Raw genomic sequence first — 26,808 nt, 5'->3', positions numbered from 1 at the left:
TTAATTTGACTTCAATACAACTTCTGACTAGACAACATATAGATACTATATGCAGCAAATTAATTCTTTAAATCAAATCTAGCAATCAAGCAAACCTATACTAATACATATTTTATTATTATTTTTCTATCAAATCTTCTTCTAGAAATTCTAAATAGAGGTTCATATAATTCATTCATCTCTAAAGAGTTTAATTAGTGTAATATCCATATGTATAGGGATTATGAATTGAGATAATTTAAATATCAATATCTTTGGTTTTTTTATAATAGAATATCAATGCACTATTTTAATTAATTGTTTATTATATATATATATATATATATATATATATATATATATATATATATATATATAGGGCATATCATATGAGAATGACTTTTTTATATGAGAATATGAGAATGAATCTGAACCATTGGATTTTAAAATAAATGGTGGAGATTATGTGTGAATATTTTTTTCTCTCTCCTCCATTATTAAAATAAATGATGTAGGAGAAAAAAAAAAGATTCATTCATAATCTCTACCATTTATTTTAAAATTCAATGGTTCAGATTCATTCTCACATTCTCATATAAATATAACTTTCTCATATGATATGCTCTATATATATATATATATATATATATATATATATATATATATATATATATATATATATATATATATATATATATATATATATATATATATATATATATATATATATATATATATATATATATATATATCATATTTTAATCGATTTTAATTTATTAATATCTTTTAAAATTTTAATTTCTAAGATGGTTGCACAATTTTGCAAAAAATATTATGGTGTTCCTATGAAATTTCAATCTTTTTTTTATTTTTTTAATATTATATTTTTATTATTTTGTATGAATATCTTAGTTTGAAAATTCAAGTATATACTATATATTACAATGTAATTTCTCATTGTCTCTATTTTATATAAAAAATTAATTATTAATTTCTTTTTTTTATTGTTAATATTTGATTTGTGGTTTTATTTGTTAATTGTTGATTATCTCTAATGTTGTCTATCTGATTTTATAAATTTGATACAAATCACTAAAATTCAAAGTTTTAATTTGTCTTCTTCTTTCTATTCCTTTTCAACGTCTCCTAAAATTAGAGATTGTGATTAAGAATATGAAAAACATAAAAAAAAATTGATGAGTTTACTCAATCTTAAAAAAAAAATTTTGATAAATTTATTATAAAATATTATAATATTTTTGTTGAAAATAAAAGTATTGTTAGTGTTGACGTATGATTTTTTTTATTAGGGATCCATTTTAAATATTAGAACAAAACTTCTCAATTGTTTGAGACGACTCTGATGTTTGATTTATCCAAGATATGGATGAAGGGGTATCTACTAGTGTCCGAACATAGGGTGGATAGTCGAACAATTTCTCCATTATGATAGGATCGCACTAAAGTTCAACCTTAAACTCCTACCTTTTTACTTTAATTTTGGAGGTGCTCACAAAATACATTCAAGAGCTAGACTGAGATGTTTGCTTTTTGCAAATAATATAGTCTTACTTGGAGAGTCAAAAAAAGATTTAAATGAGAGGTTGGAGACGAGTCTTAGAAACACGACTTTTACATAAGCAGAAGTAAGACAGATTATATGGAACTTAAGTTCAACAAAGGGAGAAATGTTTCTGATATATAAGTTAAAGTTAGATATCATATCATCCCATAAGACACACAATTTAAATAGCTTGGATATGTAATACAAAATGATTAAAAAAAATAAAAGAAAATGTAAACTATCAAATTCAAACTGAGTGACTGAAATGGAAGATCTCACTTTCGCTCCCTCACCATATATAATCATGACTTTAATTGTATTTGTTGGGGAGTCTGAAGGTGCTGAGAGAAACAATAAGCTAATCATCTGGGATTGAATGAAACCTCGACATCACATCTCAATCTATAACATTAAAATATTAAATACGAGTCAATTTTTATATATTTAACATTTAATCTATTTTTAATTAATGCGAGACATAACCATAATTTTTTACCATATAACCCATATTTCAAAAAAATTCCCAATCTACCCCACTTTCAAAAAAAAAAAAAGAACGGGGACACAACACGAGTGGCAGGCGAATTTGCACTTGCTCCTAAAATTCAAGAGGTGCGCCAATTCGATTGGTGCATACACCTAGTGTTGCCAACCCCTTTGGCGCTTATGTGTTAAGCTGCAAAGGTGGCGCAAATTCAATTGGCACCAATGTGTGTCTCCAAAAACACACCAGACATTGGTGCCAATTGAATTAGCGCCACCTTTACGACTTAACATATATGCACCAATTGAGTTGACAACACTAGGTGCAAGCGCCGATCCATTTAGCGCCACCTCTTGAATTTTAGGTTTAGGCACCTATTTTCCTCCGCGTTCTAAGTTTTTGTTTTAAAAGTAAGGTACATTGAATTTTTTTTTAAAAAGTGAATTATTTTGAATTTTTTTAAAAAAATATGAGTTATATTAGTAAAAAATTCAAATAAGTGAAATAACTACAGATAATTAAATTCATCAACAAATATAACAAATATATATATTTGTTGATACGTGAAAATTGAGAGGAATCTAAATGCCACCTCTAAAGTTAAACATGCCACCTCCCAGAGCTATGCTTTTACTATTATACTTTTGGCTAAAGTCACTAATTCTTAAAAAATATACGTTTCTACCGAAAATTTGGGGGGAATATCAGAAATTTCGAAAAAATATCGGATTTTTAAAATTTTTCGTGAGTTTTTACCGGATTTTTCTAATATTCTGGTATTTTTTACAAAAAAAATTGTGATACCATAAATTTCAAATTTTTGGTACGTACCGGAAATTTCAAATTAACTAAAATTTCCGGTATGATGTATCAGAAATTTTGAAAAAATTACCTGATTTTTTAAAATTTCCTGTATTTCTTGCAAAAAAAACTATGATACCATAAATTTGAAATTTTCGATATGTATCTGAAATTTCAAATTAACTAAAATTTCTAGTATGACTATAACTGAAATTTCGGATATGTTGTACCAGAAATTTGACAGTGCATACCGGATATTTCTTTCGAAAATTATTGATATCTCAATATTTTTCAACAAAGATAAAATTAGATTAAAAAAATACGAGAGGTGCCAATTATAAAAAAAGGGGTGGCATGTGGATTTCTGAAAAAGGCACAGAAGTCCAACTTGTTAAACTAAATTTCAGTTCCATCTCAGAGAAATATTGTCTATATTTAATATGACAAATTACTTGCTGCGAAAGATAAAACTTGACATAAACTTGGTTGGAGGAAGGCGTAAAGTAGTGTAAAAGTAAACCAGAAAACAGTTTTAGTAAGTTGCCATAAAAAAGAAAAGAAAAAGTGGTCTAGTTGGTTGTCTTTTTCAATCTGTGGAGGCCATAAATAATTATTGTACACCATCTTCATCATTCATTCATTCACCACTCAACACTCTCAAGTCAAGTCAACTCAACTATTTTTTTTTCCTTCTTCATCAACACCATTCACTCATGGCTGCCAGAGATATCCTTCATAAGATGAAGGTATATATATCAACAGATCCTTCATTTCACTCCCTTTATTATTATCATTATCCAATTCAATGTTTCAATATCATAAGCTGAGAAATTCATTTGTTGTTACCAATATTCATCAATTTGATTCAATGGACTTCTTTAATTGCTTATTTGATAACCCTATTAGTTTTCTTGTGTAATTTTTGTGTTTTTCTGTTGTGTTTGCTCTTCTCTAATTCACTTTGACTTGTGTTTGACTAAAGGTGGAACCTTTCAACTAGCCCTGATCTGTAGGGAAATTTATCAAAAGAATTGTTATGTATCTTGTTAATGGGTCAGAAAAATATAGTATACTAGATTATGTTAAATTGTGTTTAACACCCATCAGTGTGAATTCTTCAAATTGAAGGCTTTGTTTAGACACTAACTGGGTTGCTATCTATATATTGGTTTTGAATCCACTTCTCAAGTTTTGATGTCATCTTCTTGAGGCTTAGTGTCCCAGGTTAGTTTGTATCACCGCTTTAACAAAATTACAAAACAATGATGTTATCAAGAATTTTACTAAAGTTGTTTCTGTGTTAGTTGTTACAACCTAGTAATTTCAATGTGCAGACATTTTCTGTGAGTGTGAGTGTCTGAGTTTGATTCTGGGTCTCCACTAGTAGAGTTTGGTGTATCTCATCCTTATAAAACCGGTGGTTTGTAAAGGGAGGAGTGTCACTCTTTAGAGACTCTATGATATGTCTAACCAGTGGGACTTGAGATCTTCTCCATATTTACACTTCCCCCTTACACACCGTATGCGTTTTGTTTGTGTATGTGCTGGTCGCTGATAGTAAAATAGAATAAAAATGATTTTGCTAAAGTTATTGTAAAAGATAATAGTTCTCTCTTCCTTTTTTCTGTAGAAGATGGAAATTTGGAAGAGTTATTTGCTAATTTTGATAGATTTGTTGTTAATTTGATGAAGAGGGTGAAATTTTCGGGTGATTTGATCAGAACATTTCAGTTTGTTTGTGGCAAACAATATTCAGAATTTATTAACTGAATGCACCTCCTTAGGAGAAGATGGTTATGGTTATGACCTCCATTAGCTTATAAAAGTGTGCAAATCTTTCTGTCTACTTTCCCTCGCTTGGTATTCTAGTCAATTTTGTGACTGTCATTTGACATTATAGCACTTTGATTGCAGGAAAAAGTCGGGTTTGGTTTATCAGACCCTGATTCAGGGAAAGGTAAGAGCAAGATGTCGAAACACATAACTCACGGCTTTCACTTGGTTAAGGGAAAATCATATCATGAAATGGAGGATTATCTTGTTGCCAGATTTAAGCAAATTGATAACCATGAATTAGGCTTGTTTGCAATCTTTGATGGTCATGCTGGTCACAATGTACCTAACTACTTGCAGTCTCATTTGTTCGATAATATCTTAAAAGAGGTAACTTCCCTTTATTGGTTATTTCTTAACTTGTCTACTGCTTTCTATGATTCGTAAACTGTAGTCGAGTTTTCAGACAGATCTGCTTGCAGATTCTCGAAAAATCAACTTGAACAATTCATAACGTTAATTCAAGTCGCATGAATGAATATGGTTTCCATCTGTAGTACAAGTCCAACCGTCCTTTTTTTTCCCATGTAGCCTGACTTCTGGAGAGAACCTGAAGATGCTGTCAAGAGAGCGTATAGTATAACCGATTCTAGTATTTTAGAGAAGTCAGGTGAATTGGGTAGAGGGGGTTCAACCGCGGTTACTGCAATATTGATTAACGGTCAGAAGTTAATAGTAGCTAATATCGGAGACTCTCGGGCTGTCTTATCAAAGAAAGGCGTGGCCAAACAACTCTCGGTCGATCATGAGCCAACCACAGAACACGAGGATATCAAAAATAGAGGTGGTTTCGTATCAAGATTTCCAGGTATGATATATTTTACATTGTTTATAATTTTGCTTTATCTTATTGTATGCATCTGTAAAACTCTTCTATAGTTTTTGTAAAGTGAAAAACACATCCCTGAAATTGTAAAATAACATTACAACTGGTCCCTCGTTCACTTATGATGCGCAGACTATGACGCAACATTTTAATTAAACAAGATACATTGCATGTTCATCCCACATTAATGTTTGTCAGGCCACCATGAACTAGTTTGCCTATGAAATTTAGGTCATCTATGAGACATTTTTTCAATAATTGCAATTGTGTAGAAGATTGATTACTGGCATGTGACATTGTTTTGAGATCAATGTAGAGGGGGGCATATTCAGTTAATCTGTCACATCATCGGTCAATGTGAGATCAATGCATACCATTTCGAGGGCCAGTTTGTCTATTTACTATACTACAATTTTGCATCCGGTCCTGCGCTGTGGCATTTGTTGCTGCATTCGGTCCTGCGCTGTGGCATTTGTCGCTAAATGAGCTTATGATTTTCGATGCATTTCTGATCTAGATGAGTAACTTAGAAAAAGTTCACTTAGAACAGTATAGAATTCTTTTCAGCACTAAGGATACATATTCTGTCATCAATTCAGGTGACGTTCCGCGAGTTGATGGACGGTTGGCAGTGTCGAGGGCATTTGGCGACAAAAGCTTGAAGAAACACTTGAGTTCAGAGCCATATGTGACAGTGGAGAAAATAAATGATGATGCAGAGTTCATTATATTAGCCAGTGATGGATTATGGAAGGTCAGTCTTTGATCAAATGAAGCATGATGCTAAATTAACCAGTCTCTAAATCTGTTTCATATATAATTCCAGGTAATGTCGAATCAAGAAGCGGTTAATTGTATCAAAGATATAAAGGATGCTCGGTCTTCAGCTAAGCGTCTCACTGAAGAAGCGGTTAACAGGAAAAGCAATGACGATATCTCGTGCATTGTTGTGAAGCTTCAGTGATCATAATTCACAAGACTCTTCTTCAAGTAAAGTTTGATTAATAAACATGCAAGTGTAATATATACTGTAATAATTATTAAGCTTAATTGCCATAAGATTGTGTTATTTTTCTGAGTCCTACATACAAACCAACTGAAAGGATATTTTATTTGAATACAATGGAAAAGATGTAAACTACATTTTACTTTGTGTGTATATTAAGAAGTTTGGTCAATATCAGTGATCTATGTGAGGAACTATACCTTATAAGTTTCTTGTTACAAAGAAAAATTTTCAGAACAAACTGGGAATTTATCTTTAATAGCATCCCTTGAAAATTGGAAGGAGGGTGATAGTTTTATAGCAAACATAAGCATATCAACTATAAACATGCTTGCACAAAAGGGTAATGTTTGACACCATTTTATCTACTTTTATACAATATATCCAAATTGCTGTATCTAACACAGATGAAGTGTTATTTATACATGAGAATAATTCAAAGGGAAGTAATTATTTTCATATTTTTTGAACTTCCATACTTAATTATTTAATTAGTTATTTACTGAAAGAAGTTTTTTCCTTGAACATTTTAATTAATAATTGATTTAATAATTAATTTTCTCGAATGAGCATCTATACAGATATTTAGAATATTTATTTTAAAAAACTCAATGGACAAAATTTCTTTTAGGGTTCTAAAAACTAAAATTTGTAAAGTTATAGGCTTTCTTCAAGCTAGTTTGCTGTTTTAAAAATTCTAATAGCTAATATAAGTTTTAGTTTTGAATTGTAAATTTTTTTAACATCAAAATCAAATTCAATTTCAAACATAAAAATAAAAAATAAATATTAATGCTAAACTCATGTTTCTATCTTTTCGATAATAAAGATGACCAAAACTCGAAAATAGAGATTGCACATAGATCAATTTAAGGATAGTAATACACATAACATCAACATCTAAGGCATGCTTAGAATACTCAAGGAAAACAATATTATAGCAACCTATATTGACCAAAACATTAGCAATCTAATTAGTCTCCTAATAGAAATATACCACAACCACTGTCATTGTAAATTCAATAAACGACGAATATTTTTCACCAAGGTTTGACTTTACATGATACAACACACCATTCTTGAGCTCCTGAACAACCGTAATCAGTGAGTCAAGAGCTTCATGTTAGCCACAGGTTTGAGTAGAATTGATGGAGATTTCTAATACAACAAAGTTGAGAAAATCTGTTCTGAAACTTGTCTCGGTAAGCTTCAATGGAAGCACGATTTGGCTTGCTAATGATCTGGTTAGCTTCAATGAAGGTCAAGGAAGCTAACTGAATAGAGAATTTGAGTGATTAAGGTGTTGAAATGAAAAAAGAAGTTTTAAGCTTAAGAGTTCGAATGGGATCTTGGCAGAGGTGTTTTGGCTATCAAAAGCTTCAGGAATGAGAGGAGAATGATCCTCTATTTATAGGGGATCTGATGGAATCAAGAAGCGTGTGAAATGATTAGCATATGAATGAATTCCTGGGAAGGTCGAAGCATGAAATGTATGACTTGCAATTCACTCAAAACACAGCCAAAACTTGAGTTTCGAAGCACTAATCATCTTCTGGAAGGTTGCTAATCATGTTTAGATAAAATTTGAACCTTAATTCGCCCAATCAAACAAGTTTCAAATGAAATTGAATGATCATGGTGGATTTTCAGTTTCAAGGTCTTTTGTTCATCAATGCAGAACTCACAATGTAGGAGGCTTTATGGCATGATTCTTTTTTACATTTGGAAGATTTTCCCTCAAGCTTTACAATATGCAAAGAAAGTATTGATTTGGATAATTGAGCTGAAAGTTAAGTCTCTTCAAAGTGACCTATAATGTTTTGCATAATTCCAAGGTCTTCCTCAATGATTTATCCCTTGATCCATGAAGATGATTTGAAGAGCACATCAAGAAGAGTTCATAGCAAAAAGAGACACTAAAAAATGTTGAGAAATGAGCAATTTATGGTCTTTGGAAGTTGATAAAATTTCCTTAAAAACCTCATAGATGGCCTATAATATTTTGTAATCTTTCATGGTCTTCTACTCAAAATTTTCTTTTGAACTTTGAAGATGATTTGAAGTAGACTCACTCAATATTATTGTGAAAAAGAGTGGGCTCAAAATGATGAAAATTGAACAAGTTATGATCTTTTTAAGTTGGCACAAAATTCTTTGATCTTTTCAAGAGGGACCTATAATATATTCACATGTTTGATGACTTTCTAAACAAAATTACCTCTTGAATTGTGAAGAGAAGTTGTTGATGATGTTAAAGAGAGTCATTTGAAAAAAGAAGTACTCAAACATGTTAAAAATTGAGAGATTTATGACCTTTTGACCATAAGATCAAGAACTTGCCAAATTAGGTCAAATACCTTAAATTAAATTTGAATCTTTTGAACTTTACTTGCAATATAAGGCATGAAGAAATACAGAGGACCTTGAAATAATTGTATCTTAAAGCACACTTGATGATGAGGCTCATAATTTGATGAAACTTGTTGAAGAAGACATGTAAATAAACACATGAACCTATGTACTTCCTTGATGAATCAAGCCACATGATCTTGAGGTGAACTTGATCAAATGAAGTTAAGAGATGCTCAAGAAATGATACTTTCATGATGAGAATTCTCATTTGAAACTTAATCCATTAAGCTTCCATGAATGAGCAATTGATTGAGAATCGATCCTCAAGACCCTAATTTAGGATAGGAGATGGATTCCATTGATTCAACACCTACAATGAACAAAGTATGAAGAGAAACAAAACATCTTTTATATTTTTGTTAGTATAACAGACATGTATTCACAAGATAAATAAACATGGATGCTTGGTGATCTCTCAAAGGCAAGATTAGAGAGGGCCAAAGCTAAGAGCCTCGCTAAGATTATGATCTTGATGAGTTGCATGAATACAATATGATTGAGGATTATTAGGGTAAAAAATTAGAGTATGACAGGTTGCAGCTGTGAAAGAGTGAGGATGAACAAGATGTGGATCCAACTCAATATAGGAGATTGATTAGACCATTGTGGTATTTATGCAATACGTGACTAGACTTGGCATTCAGTGTCGATAATTCTAGTAGGTTCATAGAGAGACCGAAGGTGTCTCACTTAGCGGCGATCAAGAGGATTCTTAGACATGTCAAAGGAACTCTTGGTTGTGGAATTCTTTTTTCGGCATCGGATACGAGCCAAAAATTTGATTTTCATGGTTTTACCGATTCCAATTGGTTTGGTGATAAGGAAGATAGAAAGTCAACAATTGGATACATATTTATGTTTGGTAAGACACCAATCTCTTGGTGTTTGAAAAAGGAACTGGTGGTAGCACTCTCATCTTATGAGGTCGAGTATATTGCAGCATCGTTGTGTGAATGCCAAGCCATGTGGCTCATGAACCTATTAAAGGAGTTGGGTAGCAATGAGGGTGAGGCTACTACACTTCTTATTGATAATGTTTCTACGATTAACCATGCGAAGAATCCAATTGCACACGGAAAGAGAAAGCATATTCAGATGTAGTTTCATTATTTGAGGGAGCTTCTGAGAGATGGAAAGTTACAATTGGGGTATTTTTGAAGTAGGGAACAAGTGGCGGATTTTTTAACCCAGGGGGTAACAAATGAGGTGTTCAAGAGGTTGAAGATGAGCTTGAACATGCTGGACTTGGACCAACTGAAATGAGGTGGTGTGTTGTAAACTGATTTTTGGCATTTCAGTTGGTGTAACCGGTTATCACATATGGGGTAACCGGTTACCCTGTTGGACTGAGGCACAGAAAGAGAATTTGCATGGGGTGTAACGGGTTACCACATATAGGGTAACCGGTTACCACTGTTAGTTGTAGTTTTTCTATTTTTCTGTTTTAATTGTTTTTAGCTCCCTAATTATTTTGTAACTTGATGTATATAAAGGGTTCAATGTTCCCTATTATTGTTAATGTCAATTTATATTCTCACCCTCAATCTCTCTCTCTCTCTCTCTCTCTCTCTCTCTCTCTCTCTCTCTCTCTCTTTCTCTCTCTTATTTTCTCTCAACTCTCTAAACTTCATCTTCTCTAAATAAACCTAATTCACCATTGATCCGCCTTAAATAATTTAGTATGTTCCAACATTTCTTTGGTATCGACGAATCATGGTTTTTACTCTCATATTAAGGGGTTTTCTACCTTAAAAATATCAGTGTTTTTTGTGTGGTTATTTTTAATTTGTTGTCTTAGATTTTTTGTTGATCCTCAAGGTTCCTACAAGTGTGGGGAATTTTATATCTGATGTGTATTGGTCTGTTATTGTGTCTTTAGGTGTTAGGTAAATGAGCTTTGGGTTAATATGTGATGTCTCTCTCGCTCTCTTGTGGTTCTAGAGCATTAGTCCTATTGGTGCTCCCGACTCTCCCGGACTCTCTAATAGTGGTATTGGAGCCGTGGTTCGGTTGGTGGGGGAGTGGGAGCTAGATCTAATGTAGGATCCTGTTATAAGATATGGGAAACTCACACTTGTGGGAGATAATGTTGGGTGCAAATTTGGGTGGTTAAAGTCCCACATTGCCTATGAATGAGTTGAATGTTGGATTTATAAGAGAGATGATCCATTTACCTAACACCTTAAAGTTTTGGGTTAAGATGTGGTGTCTCCCTCTCTTGTGATCCTGGAGCATTATTCCTATTGGTGCTCCCGACTCTCCCAGACTCCCCAACAAATTTTGATGGCAACTGAGACTTAACAATGAGTTGCTCATCTTATTGGTAAAATGATAATATTTTAATGATAGTTCAATTATGACATGATTAGTATCAAATGTTGGTCGAGTTTTAGACTCTAAAAAACCTTTGTCAGTGCGATTGAAGACTCTCAATTTATGGGGGTTACTTCCCACTGAGAGGGTCGCCTTGCAATTGGAGACTCTTACGATATGGTGGGTTGTGAAGTTGTAATTATGTGTTTTGTAAAACTATCTTCTTATTTTACGTGCCATAAAACCCTAGTTGTTGTGATTAAAGATTACCAGTACATATATGGTATCTTCTTCCTAAACGGTTTGCCTTTTTATTGGAGACTTCGAATATACGGGGGTTACGAGGTTGTAATTCCTTGTTATGTAAAATGTCATAATTAAAACAACGTCATTGTAGGTTGAAGAAGAGAATTCTCACATCTAGGGTAGACGATTCGAAAGAGGAACTTAATTAGTTTTATAATTGTATTTGTTAACTATTAGTTATCATTTTAGCTTTACAATTTAGCACACAAATCAATCATTCGCGCATTGTGCACCGTCAATATATCATTACACACTTGCTACGATGAATTTACAAGTGCAATCACCTTGCCCTTGTATGAGGTTAATACAATTTTTGTGAAAACAATTATTTAACTTAGGCAAAATACTCTTTTTGGTTCTTTAACTTTACCTCCGTGTCCATTTTGATCCCTCAATTTTAAAAGAGGCCAATGTAGTCCCTTATGTCTTTAAACAACTTCATTTAAGTCATTTCCCTTATTCTTGGTCATTCATAAAAATAAAAAGGCTTAAATGTAATTTTGGCCCCCCAAATTTTCCAATTGTTTGATTTTGGTCCCCCAAATTTCTATTGCTTGATTTTGGTCCTCAAGTTTTTCAATTTTTTGATTTTGACCCTCCTAGTTTTAATTGCTTGATTTTGGACCCTGAAGTTTGCCAATTGCTTAATTTAGACTCCTCAAGTTTGCCCCCTTTTGCATTTGATAGTCCATTAGTGATATGTAGACTAAACTTCTTTTTTTTTTTTTTTACTTTTTCTCTTTTTTTTTTACTTCTTTTTTTCTAATTTTATTCTCTATAATTCTATTTTTCTTCTCTTTGTAATAGTTAAGCTTTGAACATGATATCTTGAAAGTCTTAAATATTTTAATCAACGTATACTTAATAGTAAATTATTTTGACAACAAAAAAATATACCAATAGCTAATGAAAATAAAAGACTCTTTAGCCAATAACAAGTGTGAATCTTTTAACAAAGTTATTTTAAAATATAGGGACAAGCCTACAACATCCCTTATAAAAAGATTGAAATTCTATATATTCAAAAGAATTGTTAGACTTTGGAACTTTAAGCTTAAATATGAGGGAGTTATTGGCCATATAGTTTGTTACTTTAATTAGTTAGTGGTTATCTTTTATGTTATCAAAATTTTCCATTAGGCATATGTTGAATGAAATATTTAAAAATTTCAAGATATTACATTCAAGGTTTAACTATTAAAAAATAAGAAAAATATAATTGTAGAATTAAAAAAAAAAGAAGAGAAAAAGTAACAAAAAAAGAGAAGTTTAGTCTACATATTATTCGGGGACTATCAAATGCAAAAGGGGGCAAATTTGAGGGGGGCAAAATTAAGCAATTGAAACTTGAAGGGTCAAAATCAAGCAATTAGAAAACTTGAGAGACCAAAATCAAGCAATTGAAACTTAGGGGACCAAAATCAAGCAATTGAAAAATTTGAAGAGCCAAAACTGCATTTAAGCCAAATAAAATTTAAGAAAATGAAGATCTTGATCTATTAATTACTGTCCATCTTCTTAATTTGTTTAGCTCATAACCCAATTTTAGGAAAAAGAGAATCACTCTTTGTAGAAGCAGCTAAGTTCTTGAAATTGAAATCGATTTTTGAAATTGAAATCTCAAATCAATTTTTGAATCTGATTTATTGATCCTTTTTGGATCTGAAATTGTTCTTTGGATCGTTGAATTTGAAACCCGATTTTTGAATCTGCTATTGAAATCGATCTTTGGATATGCTTTGTGGATTTTTTAAATCAAAATAAAGAAATTTAAAAATAAAAAATAGACTTTGATTTTAAGCCCATTTTCACTTGGCGGGCTTGCACGCCCCTCTCATTTTTTGGCAGGCTTAAGGCGGGGTGGGCGGGGCGTGCGTCCCATTATGCCACCCCTAGCGCCAGGTGTATGCCGAGTGGTCTTCTATTTTGACTTTGACTAACAGCACAAACAAAAATGAATAACGTGGCGCTGTTTGAATAGTTAAAGGGTCAAATTCACCCCTTTTAAAATTAAGGAACCAAAATTGATCAAGAGTTAAAGGATTAAAAAGAGTCTCTTGTAAATCCAATATTCCACTCATTCATAACCGTGTGAGACTTAACCACTCACACTTGCACCCAATATTTTATTGGCACAATTAACTATTTTTAGTGCAACACTTACAATTAAAAATAATTCCTCTTGTAATAGGCTATGCCTATATATAGAGTTGTCATAATGGGCTAGCCCATATGCGTTGGCCCACTAGGCCCAAAAAATTATAGGGCTTGGGCCTTAAAATTAGAGTCCATATTTTTTAGGGCCTTTTTAGCTCAACCCTAAAAAGTCTACTTCCCATTAGGGCTAGCCCATATGTCTCGTGGGTAGTCCATTAGGCCCACATAATTATAAATTTTAAAAAAATATATTTATATTTATATTATCTTACTTCGAAATAGCATATTGATTTTTCTCACTTCACTTAATTTTATCTCTATTCTATTCAATCTTTCTCTTTTAAATGTTATACATTAATAATAAACATTTTTCATCGTATTATATTAATTTTTCTCTTATAATAAATATTTTAATATTTTTTTATACAATTTAGACATATCTTGTATTTAGAAACACATTATAGTATTTATAAGAGATAATATAGTATTAAAAATGTAGTATGTTTAAAATAACATAATTTTTAATTTTATTTATAATAAATATTATGGAGATTTTATTTTAATTTTTTAAAGTAAAAAAGCCCATATATTTAAGACCGGGTAGTCCGAAGGCCATCTAGGACCGGACTCGGGTAGTAAATATGAAGCCCATATTACACAGGGCTTTTTTGGCACAACTCTAAAAAGTCCTGAATCCGTCAGGACTGACCCGTTTAAGATCGAGTAACTCATTTTGACAGCTCTACCTATATATAATTATTATTCTTAAACCTGTGATATTTTATAACTTTTAATTTGTGTTATGAATATTTATGTTAGTGGATGTCCATCCATCTCCATGTTCTTCATCTTCCTATTCCATACTTAATATGTGTTTAATATGTGTGATTTTCTATCTCCCTTGAGTCCTATAAATAGAGACCCATATTACAATGTAAAGCACACTTGAAAGAAGATGATATAATTTTGTTTTTCTCTTCTCTACCTCTCTTTGATCTTTATTATTTTAGTTAGTTTTATAACACGTTATCAGCACGAAACTCTACCGTGTGAGCGATTTTATGATCAATTTGCATAATCATGTTTCTTCTCTTTCGAGTAAGTTTTTAAGATTTTTCTTCATCTTATAGATTAAATTTTAGCATGCTATTCTATTATTTTTTTGTATAAGATTTCATTGGAAATTTTGTTTAATTAACACAATTATATATTTTAAAGTTGTCTATCATCGATAAGTTCATGAAGCATCCTTGAAGGATTACTTAAAGAATGATTGTTCAATTTATAAGAAAACAACAATTGTAATTTTCATGCATTCCTGAAGAATTGCATGAATAACGTGCATCCCAGAAGGATTATAAATATTATTATTTTTATTAGTAAACGATTTGTGATTGAGTTCCTGAAGAACTACAAAATGTGATTGAGTTTCTGAAGAACTATAAAAAAGATTGTGATTGTGATTGAGTTCCTGAAGAACTATACAAAAAAAAACCTCTCTTAAACTAATGTTAAGATATCTCAAGAGAATTACTTAAAGAATTATTTTTCTTAATCGATATGAATGTATTTGATTAAAAGTGTTTAATAATGAAATAGTATTATATTGGTTTTGACTTATATTGGAGGTATCGAATATCTTTGTATTACACAACACAATTTGGACAGAAAATGGGTAATAGAAAAGCTACCGTTTTTTTTTTCCCGGGCTTGTACTACACTTATATTAGTACAATTGAAGCACATGTCATTGTAAACCTGTAGTTTACAAATTACACTTAAATGTGTCGTTGGTAAAACCGGTTGGGTCATCTCGGATTTAATATGACGCGGATAATTTGTATTGAAGAACCAGAAGTTTCTTCAATCCAGTCAATTTTTGTGTGTTTCTAAAGGAAAATAAAAATTTGAGAAATTACGATTTTATGACACTAATTGTTGCATCGACTAAAATATCATGCATATGTCTCTACTCACAACCAGAAGTTTGTGAAATTATTTTCTCAACTAATTAGACTAAGATCTTGTTTTCTGGATTTTTTAGAAATTCCTGTATAAGTATCACATATATTATTAAAATTGATATTGAATATCATGTAATATATGTTCATAAAAAGAAAATGGACCCGAAGATCCATTCTTTAGACGTCTAAAGTTAATTATATGGTTGATACTTATGAGATCATCAATTTTAAATTATATATTTGAAACTCCCAAAGTATGATATTAAGATATTTATTCGCATTAAGCCAACAGTATACTATATCTTAGTCCTCCCTAATTTATTCTTTTATTTCTCATCTAAGTGAATATTTGGATGTGTTGTGTATCTTCCAATTGCTCCAATATAATACATTAAGATGAGTCACGAAAGAATATTGGAAAAATATAATTAATATGACTCTCAATTTTGAGGATATATTTTGAGAAAATAATCAAATACTTGATTGCAGCCCAGTATGTTGATTATCACTTGATAAATTAATTTTCCAAATATTAGGGGGAGGGAATAAGCAGCTGAAATCATGAACAAGAAGTTCAAATGAACAACTAAAATCATGAACAAGAAGTTCAAATGAACAATTTAAAATAAATTGTTGTCTTGATCCTCGTACAAATCAATATGAACCAAAAGTTCAAAATATTATTCATTTGCAAAGTTTATGAAATAAATTAGCAGCTGATAATACTCCACTCAAAGTGGATTCTCTTATTGGATAATATAATATTGCAAATGAGTTGTTGATGCGCCTGAAGCGTGGTATGAAAGTCGGTTCCAATGTTAAAAGTCCTCTACTAAGAAAAGAAACTAAAAATGAACCAAGTGAGGATTTGAAAATGCTAAGAGCACTTTGATCTAATTTAATTTCCAGTTCCAGAAGAACAAATCAAGTACTTGAAATATGAAATAAAGAGATCTCGATAAATTATGTCATTGATGAAATGGAATGGAACCGAAATTGAGATAACTGAATAAAGTCAATATTGACAATGTCTTTGTATACAATATAGCGCTAAAAGTGATCAATGATAACGAGGATCATGAGTCAAAGTCTATTAAAGATTGTAGACTAAGTGAGAATTGGCCAAAATAAATATATTCAATTGAAGAACTAAACTCACTTTACAAGTAACTCACTTTTGGACCTGTAGTCCGAACACCTCAAGATGTGAAACTAATGTGATATAAATGAGTTTTTGTGAAAAAGAAAAATAAGAATGATATAAAGTTTGATTTATTGCTCAATGATTTTCATAAAGACCTAAGATTGATTTTGATATATTCACCTGTAGTGGATTCAGTCGATTTTTGATAATTAATTAGCCTTGTAACACATGAAGGGCATAATTTGAACATGATGGGTGTAATGACATCTTATTTATATGGTTCATTTAATAGTGACATTTACCTGAAACTCCCTGAAGGGTTCAATATACCAGAGGCACGTAATTATGGATCTCGAGAAAATTACTACATCAAATTGAACAAGTCTCCGTATGAGTTGAAAGAATCTGGATGCATGTGGTATAATCGCCTCAGTGAATATTTACTAAATGATGAATATATACAAATAATTCAATTTGTACTTGTATTTTCATAAAATGATGTGGAAAATAATTTGCAATACTAATTATCTATGTGAATGTGATACATATTATTGGAACTCCTGAAGAGCTTCCAAAAGCTATAAATTCCTTAAAGAAAGAGTTTGAGATGAATGACCTAGGAAAAACAAAAATTATGTCTAGCCTTACAAATTGAGAATTTGGACAATGGAATATTTGTACACCAGGAAGATTATATAGAAAAGTGTTGAAACACTTCTATATGGACAAATCTCATTCGTTGTCTACTCCAATGATTGTTATATCATTAGATGTAGAGAAAGATCTTTTCAGGCCTCAAGAAAATGATTACAAAAATTGTTTGGTCCTGAAGTACCATATCTTAGTGCAATTGGAGCACTAATGTACCTTGCTAATTATACACGTCTTGATATATCGTTTGTGGTCAATCTATTACCAAGATACAATTATTCACCTACATGAAGACATTTGAACGGAGTCAAACATATACTTCGTTATCTTAGAGATGTTGGTTACTTGTCAGATTCTCACAATAGTAGATCAGAAACAGGCTATTTGTTTACATGTGATGGTACAACCATTTCATGGAGATCTATGAAACAACTCATGGAAACAACTTCATCAAATCCCGCATTACTATTACCACTACATGAAGTCACTTCGAAGAAGACATTTTAAGAAACAACTACAAAGAATATCGTCTCACATGTAAATGTCTGCATGAGGGGGAGAAATACATATGTTTTGCACTCTTTTTCCCTTCACCATGGTTTTGTCCCATTGGATTTTCCTGGTAAGGTTTTTAACGAGGCAATTCACATTCAAAGGATATTGTACTCTTTTTCCTTCACTAGAATTTTTCCCACGGGGTTTTTTCTAGTAAGGTTTTAACGAGGCATATCCTTAATGGACATCCAAGGGGGAGTGTTATGAATATTTATGTTAGTGGATGTCCATCCATCTCCATGTTCTTCATCTTCCTATTCCATACTTAATATGTGTTTAATATGTGTGATTTTCTATCTCCCTTGAGTCCTATAAATAGAGACCCATATTACAATGTAAAGCACACTTGAAAGAAGATGATATAATTTTGTTTTTCTCTTCTCTACCTCTCTTTGATCTTTATTATTTTAGTTAGTTTTATAACAGAAAAGTGATTATCATAATCATTAATCATAGAATATGAGCATGATATTTTATATTAGTTTGAGTAAGTTTTGTGATATTTTGGATTAGATAGAGATTACATTAGCATTTTCATAAATTTGAATCATTCTATAATAAATATTTATCTTATTTTAATTGTTACTCAATTTCAATATTCTTTATGAAAATGTGCATATATTAGATATATTCAAAATATATGATTTGTTTTTCTTATTAGATATAATTTCTAGAGTGTTGAAACGCACTTCTTTTTTTATTAATTAGTGTTTTGACCATAATATATATTTTAGTATTAAAATTAATTACTTTTATTAAATAATGAATTATTGTCCACCAAGTCGGAGATTGTTGATTTAATTATTTAGCTGATAAATTATAGATAGACATAATCAATTATTAATAAATTATATTTTGATTAAATGTCACTAAATATTAAATAAATTGTTTAATGAATTTTAATTGGGAATAAATCGTAATAGGTTAAATCCTTCGGTTAAGTTCAATAAAAGGTCTTTGTCTTGTTTAACTATTTCAGTATTGTTCCATTAAATTATTACCACAGACAATAAGTATAGTCCTCTTCCGCTCATGATCTAATCTTATTCCTATTATAAAAATATGTTATAAGTTTATCTATGAATTTAATTTAAATCCTTCAAAAGCCACACGGAAACATACATACGTAAAAAAGGAATAAAAAAGGTCTTCCTTACATGCCTTGGCATGCAAGAAATCAATGACAGAAGAGTGTAAGCATATTGAAAATATGAATATTCATCTGAAATTCAAATACTCGTGGCCAGAACTCCCTGTAATGTTCATATGAATATTTCTCCAGTCACCAGCATCATGTTGCTGACCAGTATTGCTTCCTTCATTGCAAGTTCGGGCAGTGCTTTTACGACGTCGTTCATTGTGTTTCGCTAAGCGTCTACGGCAACTTCTTTTCGCTTCATCAAACTCCGCAAGCTCATGGAACCTGTACACACTCATCACATGTTTCTATGGTAAATGAATAGAACAATTTCTTGTTTGGGAGGCATAATATAGTGAAAAAGATTAAAAAAAACAAAAAACAATAGTGTTCAATTTTTTAATATGTGATTTTGCCATATAATAATAACATTTAAAGTTTGAGTAATGCTATTTATTACGAAATAAATTGGAGAAGAAATGTAAGAATGGACACATGTCATTTTACTATAGGAAAATTTTAAATTTATTTTAAATTTAATTTTTTTCAATAAAAATCATGGAGTGTAGTGACAATGAATGATTGAGATTTATTCTTGTCTTTCTTATTTTTTTTCTTAACGATTAGCATTTTTCTTAAAGATTTAAGTATGATTTTAAATTGCACTTGCGGATACAAATGCGGTTGTGAGTTGTTACAATTGCAAGGAGGTACTTAAAATATACACTTGAGATAAGCATAATGTTGAGATAAGATTAAAGTTAAATTTTTTTATTATATCATAAGAAAATTAAATTATTGGATTTTGAAAATTTTGATTTTTAATGAAAACAACTCAATAAATATGAAAAAAATTGTTCGAAGTGATTCCTATTGCAATTAGTGATTTTAAATCACACTATAATCATTGTAATAGTTGTTCGATGCAAACTACTGCGTTACGGAATTGTACTGGTCGAATTTCAAAACTTTAAAATGTCATGGAGAAGAGACTCATGATTTTAAATTAAAACTTGTATTGTTAAATTGAAACTGTTAATAAGTTTACCAAAAAAACTCAAAATACAATGATCTAAATATGACAAGTTTTTATAATAAAATAAATTTATATAATTTTTTAAAATTGAATAGATATCCATATCATTTTCATCATTGTATCATAAATTGAAAAATGGTTTAAGGACACACGTATATGATATGTAATTATGTATGACATCTGCAAAATATGATTAATTCAGTCTACAAAGTTATTAATTAAATTCATAATTAAAATTAAAATATAACTAATTTATGTACTTTGAGTTAACAGTGTGTATGATTATCTCAAGTGTATTAAGTAAAATATGTTTAAAACAATCTAGGTAGTATAATTTTCATATCCGAGAATATATTATTTGTATGGTGTCTCATTCACAAATACTCTCTTATAAAACCTTTGCAAATTGCAATATATATGAGAACAGTAGCATAACCAAGTTTAGAGGAAAGTGAGAGATGAAGATTGAACACCTGCTACATTGCTGGCAAAACCTCTGGCTCAGTCCAGCAACCACCACAGCAGGTGCCTTGGAATGAACCTCACAAACCTTATGCCGACGATGGTACCTCTTTGCAAAAGTTAAATCAGCTTGACAAGTTTCTGCTTGACAGGAAGGTGGAGAAAATCTTCCTCCTTTACTAGGCCCTTTTCTCCCACTCACACAAACACCTTTCTTTTTCTCATCTTTTTCTACACCATCATCCTCTTTCTCTTCTTCATCTTGTATTTCTTCAACTATGTTGTATTCCCACACTTTCTCAAGTGATGTTTGGTTCATCTCCATAGTACTCTTAGCTTCCACCGTGAGTTATGATTATAAGGAGAAATGGAGTAAGAGGGGAATTTATAGAGAGAAAAAATATAGAAGATATTAGGCCCCCACATTAGTATAGAGACAAAAAGTGACAAAAGTCACACATTTGCGCAATTGAAGTTTTAGTGACCCTTTGATCAAGATTTGATGGTTAAGTTAAATATAGGTTTTATTTTTTGTTTTATGATTTAAAATAACAAATTTAGATATAAATCATTTGATTTTAATCAAATTTATACTAATCTACTTCAAGTCTACTAATTACCAATGTGTCTACGAGATATTTTCTTTTTCTGAGTGAAACCCGTTGATATTTTGTCTTTTTTGAAAAAGACCGTTTCTTTGGTTCGAGAAATATGAATGTTGTATTAAACTATCATTAATCCTGATTTTTAATGTAGGATTTTAAGATGTTGAGGAATACAATTGTTATGGATTTCCAAAATGCATGAATACAATTGTCCCTATGGGGTAGGAAAACCCCTTGAATATGAGAAAATAAGAAATACACTATAAACTAATTTTACATTATCAACTACTCTCTCCGTTCCTTTTTAAGTGTCATCTATCATATAAGAAAATTTATTGTTCGGAAAAAGATATTAAGAGCATAAATATAGGGGGTGGTATTTGCCACATGTACCACTTGTGTCATAATAGTATGGATAATTGAATGCAAATGGTGTAGTATTACATAACCACCATATCCAAATAATGCTACGGTGCTTTTCAATTTTTTAGTGTATATTGTGTGATTAGTGGGACCCATTTTAAGTTTTTAGATGGGTAGTATGGATATTTACAAATTTTAATTAGTGGTTTAAATAATTGAGAAGTGTGAAATAATATTTTATATTAAGTGGGGTCCATTTATACCACCAAATTGGGTGGTATGGATGTGGATGCTCTAATACTCTTATTGCTTTTAAGTTTGACAAGTGGATGCTTTCTTCATCTATATTACAATTGTTTTGTTCTCTACTCATTTCTTATTGTTTTGTTTCTAAACTTTTGATCAACTCATAAAATGACTTTTTGGTTTTGGTCTTGGTAACCACATCCCTTTTTCCAACTTCACACTCTTCCTTTCAAATCACTACTTTCTTGGTTACAACTTCTATTTTTTTTTTTTTTTTTTTTGATTTTGGAGAATAAAGTTAGATTTCCTCTTTTTGTTTTAGGTATATATAAAACGTAAATCTCCTCTTTTATTTTGATTTTGGAACATAAAATTAGATTTCTATTATCTTGCTTATTGGCTCTAAAGTTATATTATATTTATATTAATTAATTAATCTATGTATTAGTCATACAATTTTTTTTATAATAAAATATATTATGAGCTTGATTAGTCATTAATATAAAATATTATTTTTCTTACAACATTAAATATTATTTTTTATTCATAATATTTTTTATTAAATTTTTTTAATTACAACATTTTAGGATAAGAAAGTAATTTATTATGTTTTTAATGGTGAAATTTGATAATAGGATGGATAAGGAAGTGTATGGCGGCGTGTTAGAAAATAGTGAGTTTGTATGTGAGAGAAGTTTGTTAAATAATTTTTTTTTTATCACAATGTAAGACAAAACATGTATGATACATTATTTCTAATGTAGTAAAAAACAAAATAATATTTATATACGTGCAAAAATACATTTGTGTTTAAAATATTTTTATATACGACAACAACTTTATTAATATTATTGATTCAAATATTTTTATAAATAATGTCAAAACAAAAATAATATTTATAAACGGGGAAAAACGTATCGTTTATTAAAATATTTTCATATACAAAAATATATTATTGTTATAAGCGGTAACAACTTTACTGTTGATTCAAATATTGAATAATTTTTCACACTTAAAAACATTTATCTTTGCATATTAACGGAAACCTGAAGTTACTGATCACAATATTGCATATTAATGGGAACCTAACGTTATTGATTATTTGTATTGAATATAAATGGAAACATGAAGTTACTGATCATAATATTGAATATTAACGGAAACCTGAAATTACTTATTAAAATATTAAATATTAACGGAAACATGAAGTTACTGATCAAAATAGTGAATATTAACGGAAACATGAAGTTACTGATCACAATATTGCATATTAACGGGAACCTGAAATTACTGATCACAATATTGCATATTAACGGGAACATAAAGTTACGAATTATTTGTATCGAATATTAACGGGAACATAAAGTTACTGATCACAATATTGAATTTTAATGGGAACTTGAAGTTACTGATTAAAATATTGAATATTAACGGGAACATGAAGTTACTGATCAAATAGTGAATATTAACGGGAGCATGAAGTTACTGATCACAATATTGCATATTAACATGAACATGAAGTTACTGATTATTTGTATTGAATATTAACGAGAACATGAAGTTATTGACCACAATATTGAATATTAATGGGAACCTGAAGTTACTAATTAAAATATTGAATATTAAAGGGAACATGAAGTTATTGATCAAAATAGTGAATATTAACGGTAACATGAAGTTACTAATCACAATATTGAATATTAACGGGAACTTGAAGTTAGTGATTAAATATTGAATATTAACATGAACATGAAGTTACTGATCACACAATATTGAATATTAACAGGAACCTAAAGTTACTGATTCAAATATTGAATATTAACGAGAACATGAAGTTACTGGGGAACCTGAGCTTACTGATCACAATATTGAATATTAACGGGAACATGAAGATATTTATCAAAATATTGGATGTTAACGGTAACATGAAATTACTGATTAAAATGTTAATTACTTTTTATATACATTTTTTCTATTAAAAAAATACATCTGAAACAACTGCGCGTCCCGTACCAGAACCCGTGCGAGCGCACGGGTTTGTTACTAGTTTTAACATAAAGCTCTTCAACCTAGATAGTGGATTGTTAGAGTTACTTTTCCTATTATATTCTTATTTATTTTTGTCTTTCCAAAAAAATGCAATCATACACTCTCTTTTTTCAATAACTAATTGAAAAATGTGAGGTGAAGTTATTGAAAAAATAAAGATATAATTGATAAATTATAATATTAAATTATAAAATGACATTTAAATAGAAACAAAAAAATTCTTCTAAAACGACACTTAAAAAGGAACGGATGGAGTAATAAATATCGTGTATTTTATCAAAGCATTTATAAATTTTAAAATAATGTATATCACATGACAGATTATTGATTTATGCGTAGACGACATTATAAAATTATTTTAGTATGTCCATTAAACTCTTTCAATAATATCTTGACTAAAATGTATACCTATAAATTATTTATAAAAGAGATAATAATTAATATTTAGTGATATAGAATTATAACGATTAAAATTTATATAAAATTTTTTAACGGTTATTATCAAAATTCAGACATATATTTTTAACTTTTACTTTAGTCTTTCAAAATTAATGTATGTAAATAGTTTTAATTTTTAAAATTTTGATGTGTACTTGTTACATGTGTCATTTGTATCAAGTTGAATATTTGGTTTTCTATAAATTTTGATACTTCCTTTTTCTTGTACACATATATTAGCGTAACTTAAACGTAGTAGTATCTTGTTTAAAGGTGTAATAGTTTGTTTTATATCTGTTTTATGCACAAAATGTCAAAATTGATGAAATTTTTATCTTGGTTTGATTTAGTTTTGAGTGTTATTAAAAAGTAAATTAAATCAATCTAGCTGATTTAATTCAGTTTAGTTAATCGTTAAAAAACACATTTTTTATCAAACATGAAAAAATTTGTTTGAAAAAAAGATAGATTAAAAATATATAGCATAGTATGGATTTTTTATTTTATTTTAGTTTTTCAAGCCAATTTTATCATCGAATTATATTAAGTAAGTTCATAACAACACATTCATAATAAATCCATACAACATAATAATGGTGTTCTTTACCAAATACAAATACATTCGCCATCAAACTAAAATGCATATAACGCATTCAAAACGATTATAGTACCTCATTAAATACAAATAAATGTATATTATATATCCATAGAATTAGAATTTGATCTAACTAATTCGTACAAAAATGATTTGTAAATTGAGATTTGGTTTTTTTCAATACAACTCCCTTACGCCCATCACTTTGTGAAAGTATATAAATGGTAGGTGACCCTAAATATTGATATGTGGAACTTGTTTTTTTTTTTTTATAATTAGGCATGGCAAATAAACCCGCCCTCGTTGGGCCCCGCCCGTCCCCACCCCAAAATTAGCGAGGAAAACCCGATTTAACTGGGTATAGGTGCGGTGAAAACCTGCTTTTTATTTACGGGTGCAGGTGATGCTAACACCCGCACCTGCCCCGCCAACTAAATTAATTTATTTAATTTATTTTTAATAGTTTTATTACTCATTTATACTTTTTAATGTTACAGTATCATGTTTATTAGAATTATTATTTATTTTTTTAAAATACAATTTAAATAAAAATATCAAACATAAAAATACTTTTAAAATAATTATTGATTTTTATTTTTATTGAAAAAAATTTTAAATTTATTCGGGCGGGTGCGGGAAAACAAATATTATTCCCGACCAGGTTTGGGGGCGGGGCGGGTATGAGTCTGGGTGGCGGGTGCGGCTCTAGGTGTGCTTAAACCCGCCCCAACCCGCCCCACTACCATCCCTATTTCCAATACACTCTCTTTGCGCCTAATATTATTGGTCTTGGTGCACATATAAACGAAGAATGATCTGAATCGATTGCTTCGTGAAACCATTTTATGAAATGTAGTTTAGGCATAATTCAACCCAATTTTTTTTTTTTTGTAAAAGTGATGATTACTCTCGCTTGTAAATATATATTCATGTAATATATTATTCGATATGAGACTCTTAACACATATTTTAAAATGATGCTAGTTTAACATCAAATACAATAACGAGTCAACGACCATCATTAAATTGAAATCATATTTACATTAAAATTACAATTAGAAAAAAAAATTAATTCATTTCTAAAGATGGTAATGTATAAAAAAAACTAACCAAAAAATTGTAAACTGAAGTAACACTTGTTGTAATGAATTGTGTTGGACCAATTATTCATAAGAGGCAAACATGAAATATATAAACAATTTCATGATTTTAAAAATGAAAATCGATAACTAAACTAAATTAATTTGGTTTTCATTGGTTCAGTTCCGTTTTAGAATCAAACAAGATAAATTTTTTTTTTTTAATTTGATTTTTTTTAAATCTTTGATTGGTCCAAATTTTGTTATGCCTAGAGATATCTAAAAGTAATTATGTAGTGGTTTTTAAAATTATAAAAAATATTAATAAATATATAAATTTCTTTACTTATTTAATATTGTTCAACATTTTTTTTTACTTAATGGAATTTATAATTGTCCGATATAGATTCTTCCCCATTTTATTGTATATGGACATCATAAGAAAAGAAGTAAACAGGGGTGTGGACCACAGACTAAATTTTTTTAATTGTGTGCATTTCCTAATTAGTAAATGTAGAAGGGTATTGTGGTAATGAATGGATTTCCTAATTAGTAAATGTAGAAGGGTATTGTGGTAATGAATGGATAATGTTTTTGTCTTACATGATATATAAGTAAATAAAGTTATGTTTAAGTCTTAATTCTTAGTTAATGAGAAGTGGAGATATTAAGGTTGGGATTTTGAAAGGGATAGTGCTGTCAAATAAATGCAGAATTCTCTGTGGTGTATGCTTAACTAGTAATCTCACTCTCTACACTCAATTATTCTCTCAATAGATCCGTCCCTGCATGTTAGTATATG

General features: G+C 30.0%; 3 protein-coding genes across 3 annotated transcripts; 2 read left to right on the top strand and 1 right to left on the bottom strand.

The window, feature by feature from the left end:
* The first annotated feature begins 3,360 nt into the window (after nt 1-3,360).
* Nucleotides 3,361-6,670, top strand: LOC131653478 (probable protein phosphatase 2C 39). Its single transcript, XM_058923625.1, has 5 exons — nt 3,361-3,574; nt 4,743-4,991; nt 5,193-5,469; nt 6,087-6,241; nt 6,314-6,670. Exons 1-5 carry the CDS (start codon nt 3,542-3,544, stop codon nt 6,449-6,451), a joined length of 852 nt encoding a protein of 283 aa, XP_058779608.1. The 5' UTR covers nt 3,361-3,541; the 3' UTR covers nt 6,452-6,670.
* A 2,761-nt stretch (nt 6,671-9,431) lies between these two features.
* LOC131651021 (secreted RxLR effector protein 161-like) lies at nt 9,432-10,006 on the top strand. The gene is made up of 2 exons (XM_058920707.1): nt 9,432-9,438; nt 9,537-10,006. Exons 1-2 carry the CDS (start codon nt 9,432-9,434, stop codon nt 10,004-10,006), a joined length of 477 nt encoding a protein of 158 aa, XP_058776690.1.
* An 8,750-nt stretch (nt 10,007-18,756) lies between these two features.
* LOC131647844 (squamosa promoter-binding protein 1-like) lies at nt 18,757-21,009 on the bottom strand. Its single transcript, XM_058917662.1, has 2 exons — nt 20,643-21,009; nt 18,757-19,418 (listed from the first exon to the last, which is right to left on the bottom strand). The coding sequence occupies exons 1-2, from the start codon at nt 20,954-20,956 to the stop codon at nt 19,214-19,216; spliced, it is 519 nt and encodes a 172-aa protein (XP_058773645.1). The 5' UTR covers nt 20,957-21,009; the 3' UTR covers nt 18,757-19,213.
* Nucleotides 21,010-26,808: the final 5,799 nt, after the last annotated feature.

The sequence above is a fragment of the Vicia villosa genome, linkage group LG2, assembly GCF_029867415.1.
Source record: "Vicia villosa cultivar HV-30 ecotype Madison, WI linkage group LG2, Vvil1.0, whole genome shotgun sequence".
NCBI classification, from domain to species: Eukaryota; Viridiplantae; Streptophyta; class Magnoliopsida; order Fabales; family Fabaceae; genus Vicia; species Vicia villosa.
The sequence above is the reverse complement of the archived record's forward strand: the minus strand, read 5'-3'. Positions and strand labels throughout refer to the sequence as shown.

Bases quoted from the DNA above. Each gene is read 5' to 3' on its own strand.
- LOC131653478 (XM_058923625.1), top strand. From the start codon at position 3,542: ATGGCTGCCAGAGATATCCTTCATAAGATGAAG. The intron at 5,470-6,086 runs GTATGATATATT...TCATCAATTCAG, and splicing joins TTTCGTATCAAGATTTCCAG to GTGACGTTCCGCGAGTTGAT. The intron at 6,242-6,313 runs GTCAGTCTTTGA...ATATAATTCCAG, and splicing joins CCAGTGATGGATTATGGAAG to GTAATGTCGAATCAAGAAGC.
- LOC131647844 (XM_058917662.1), bottom strand. From the start codon at position 20,956: ATGGAGATGAACCAAACATCACTTGAGAAAGTGTGGGAATACAACATA. The intron at 19,419-20,642 runs GTGTTCAATCTT...GAGTGTGTACAG, and splicing joins TTTTGCCAGCAATGTAGCAG to GTTCCATGAGCTTGCGGAGT.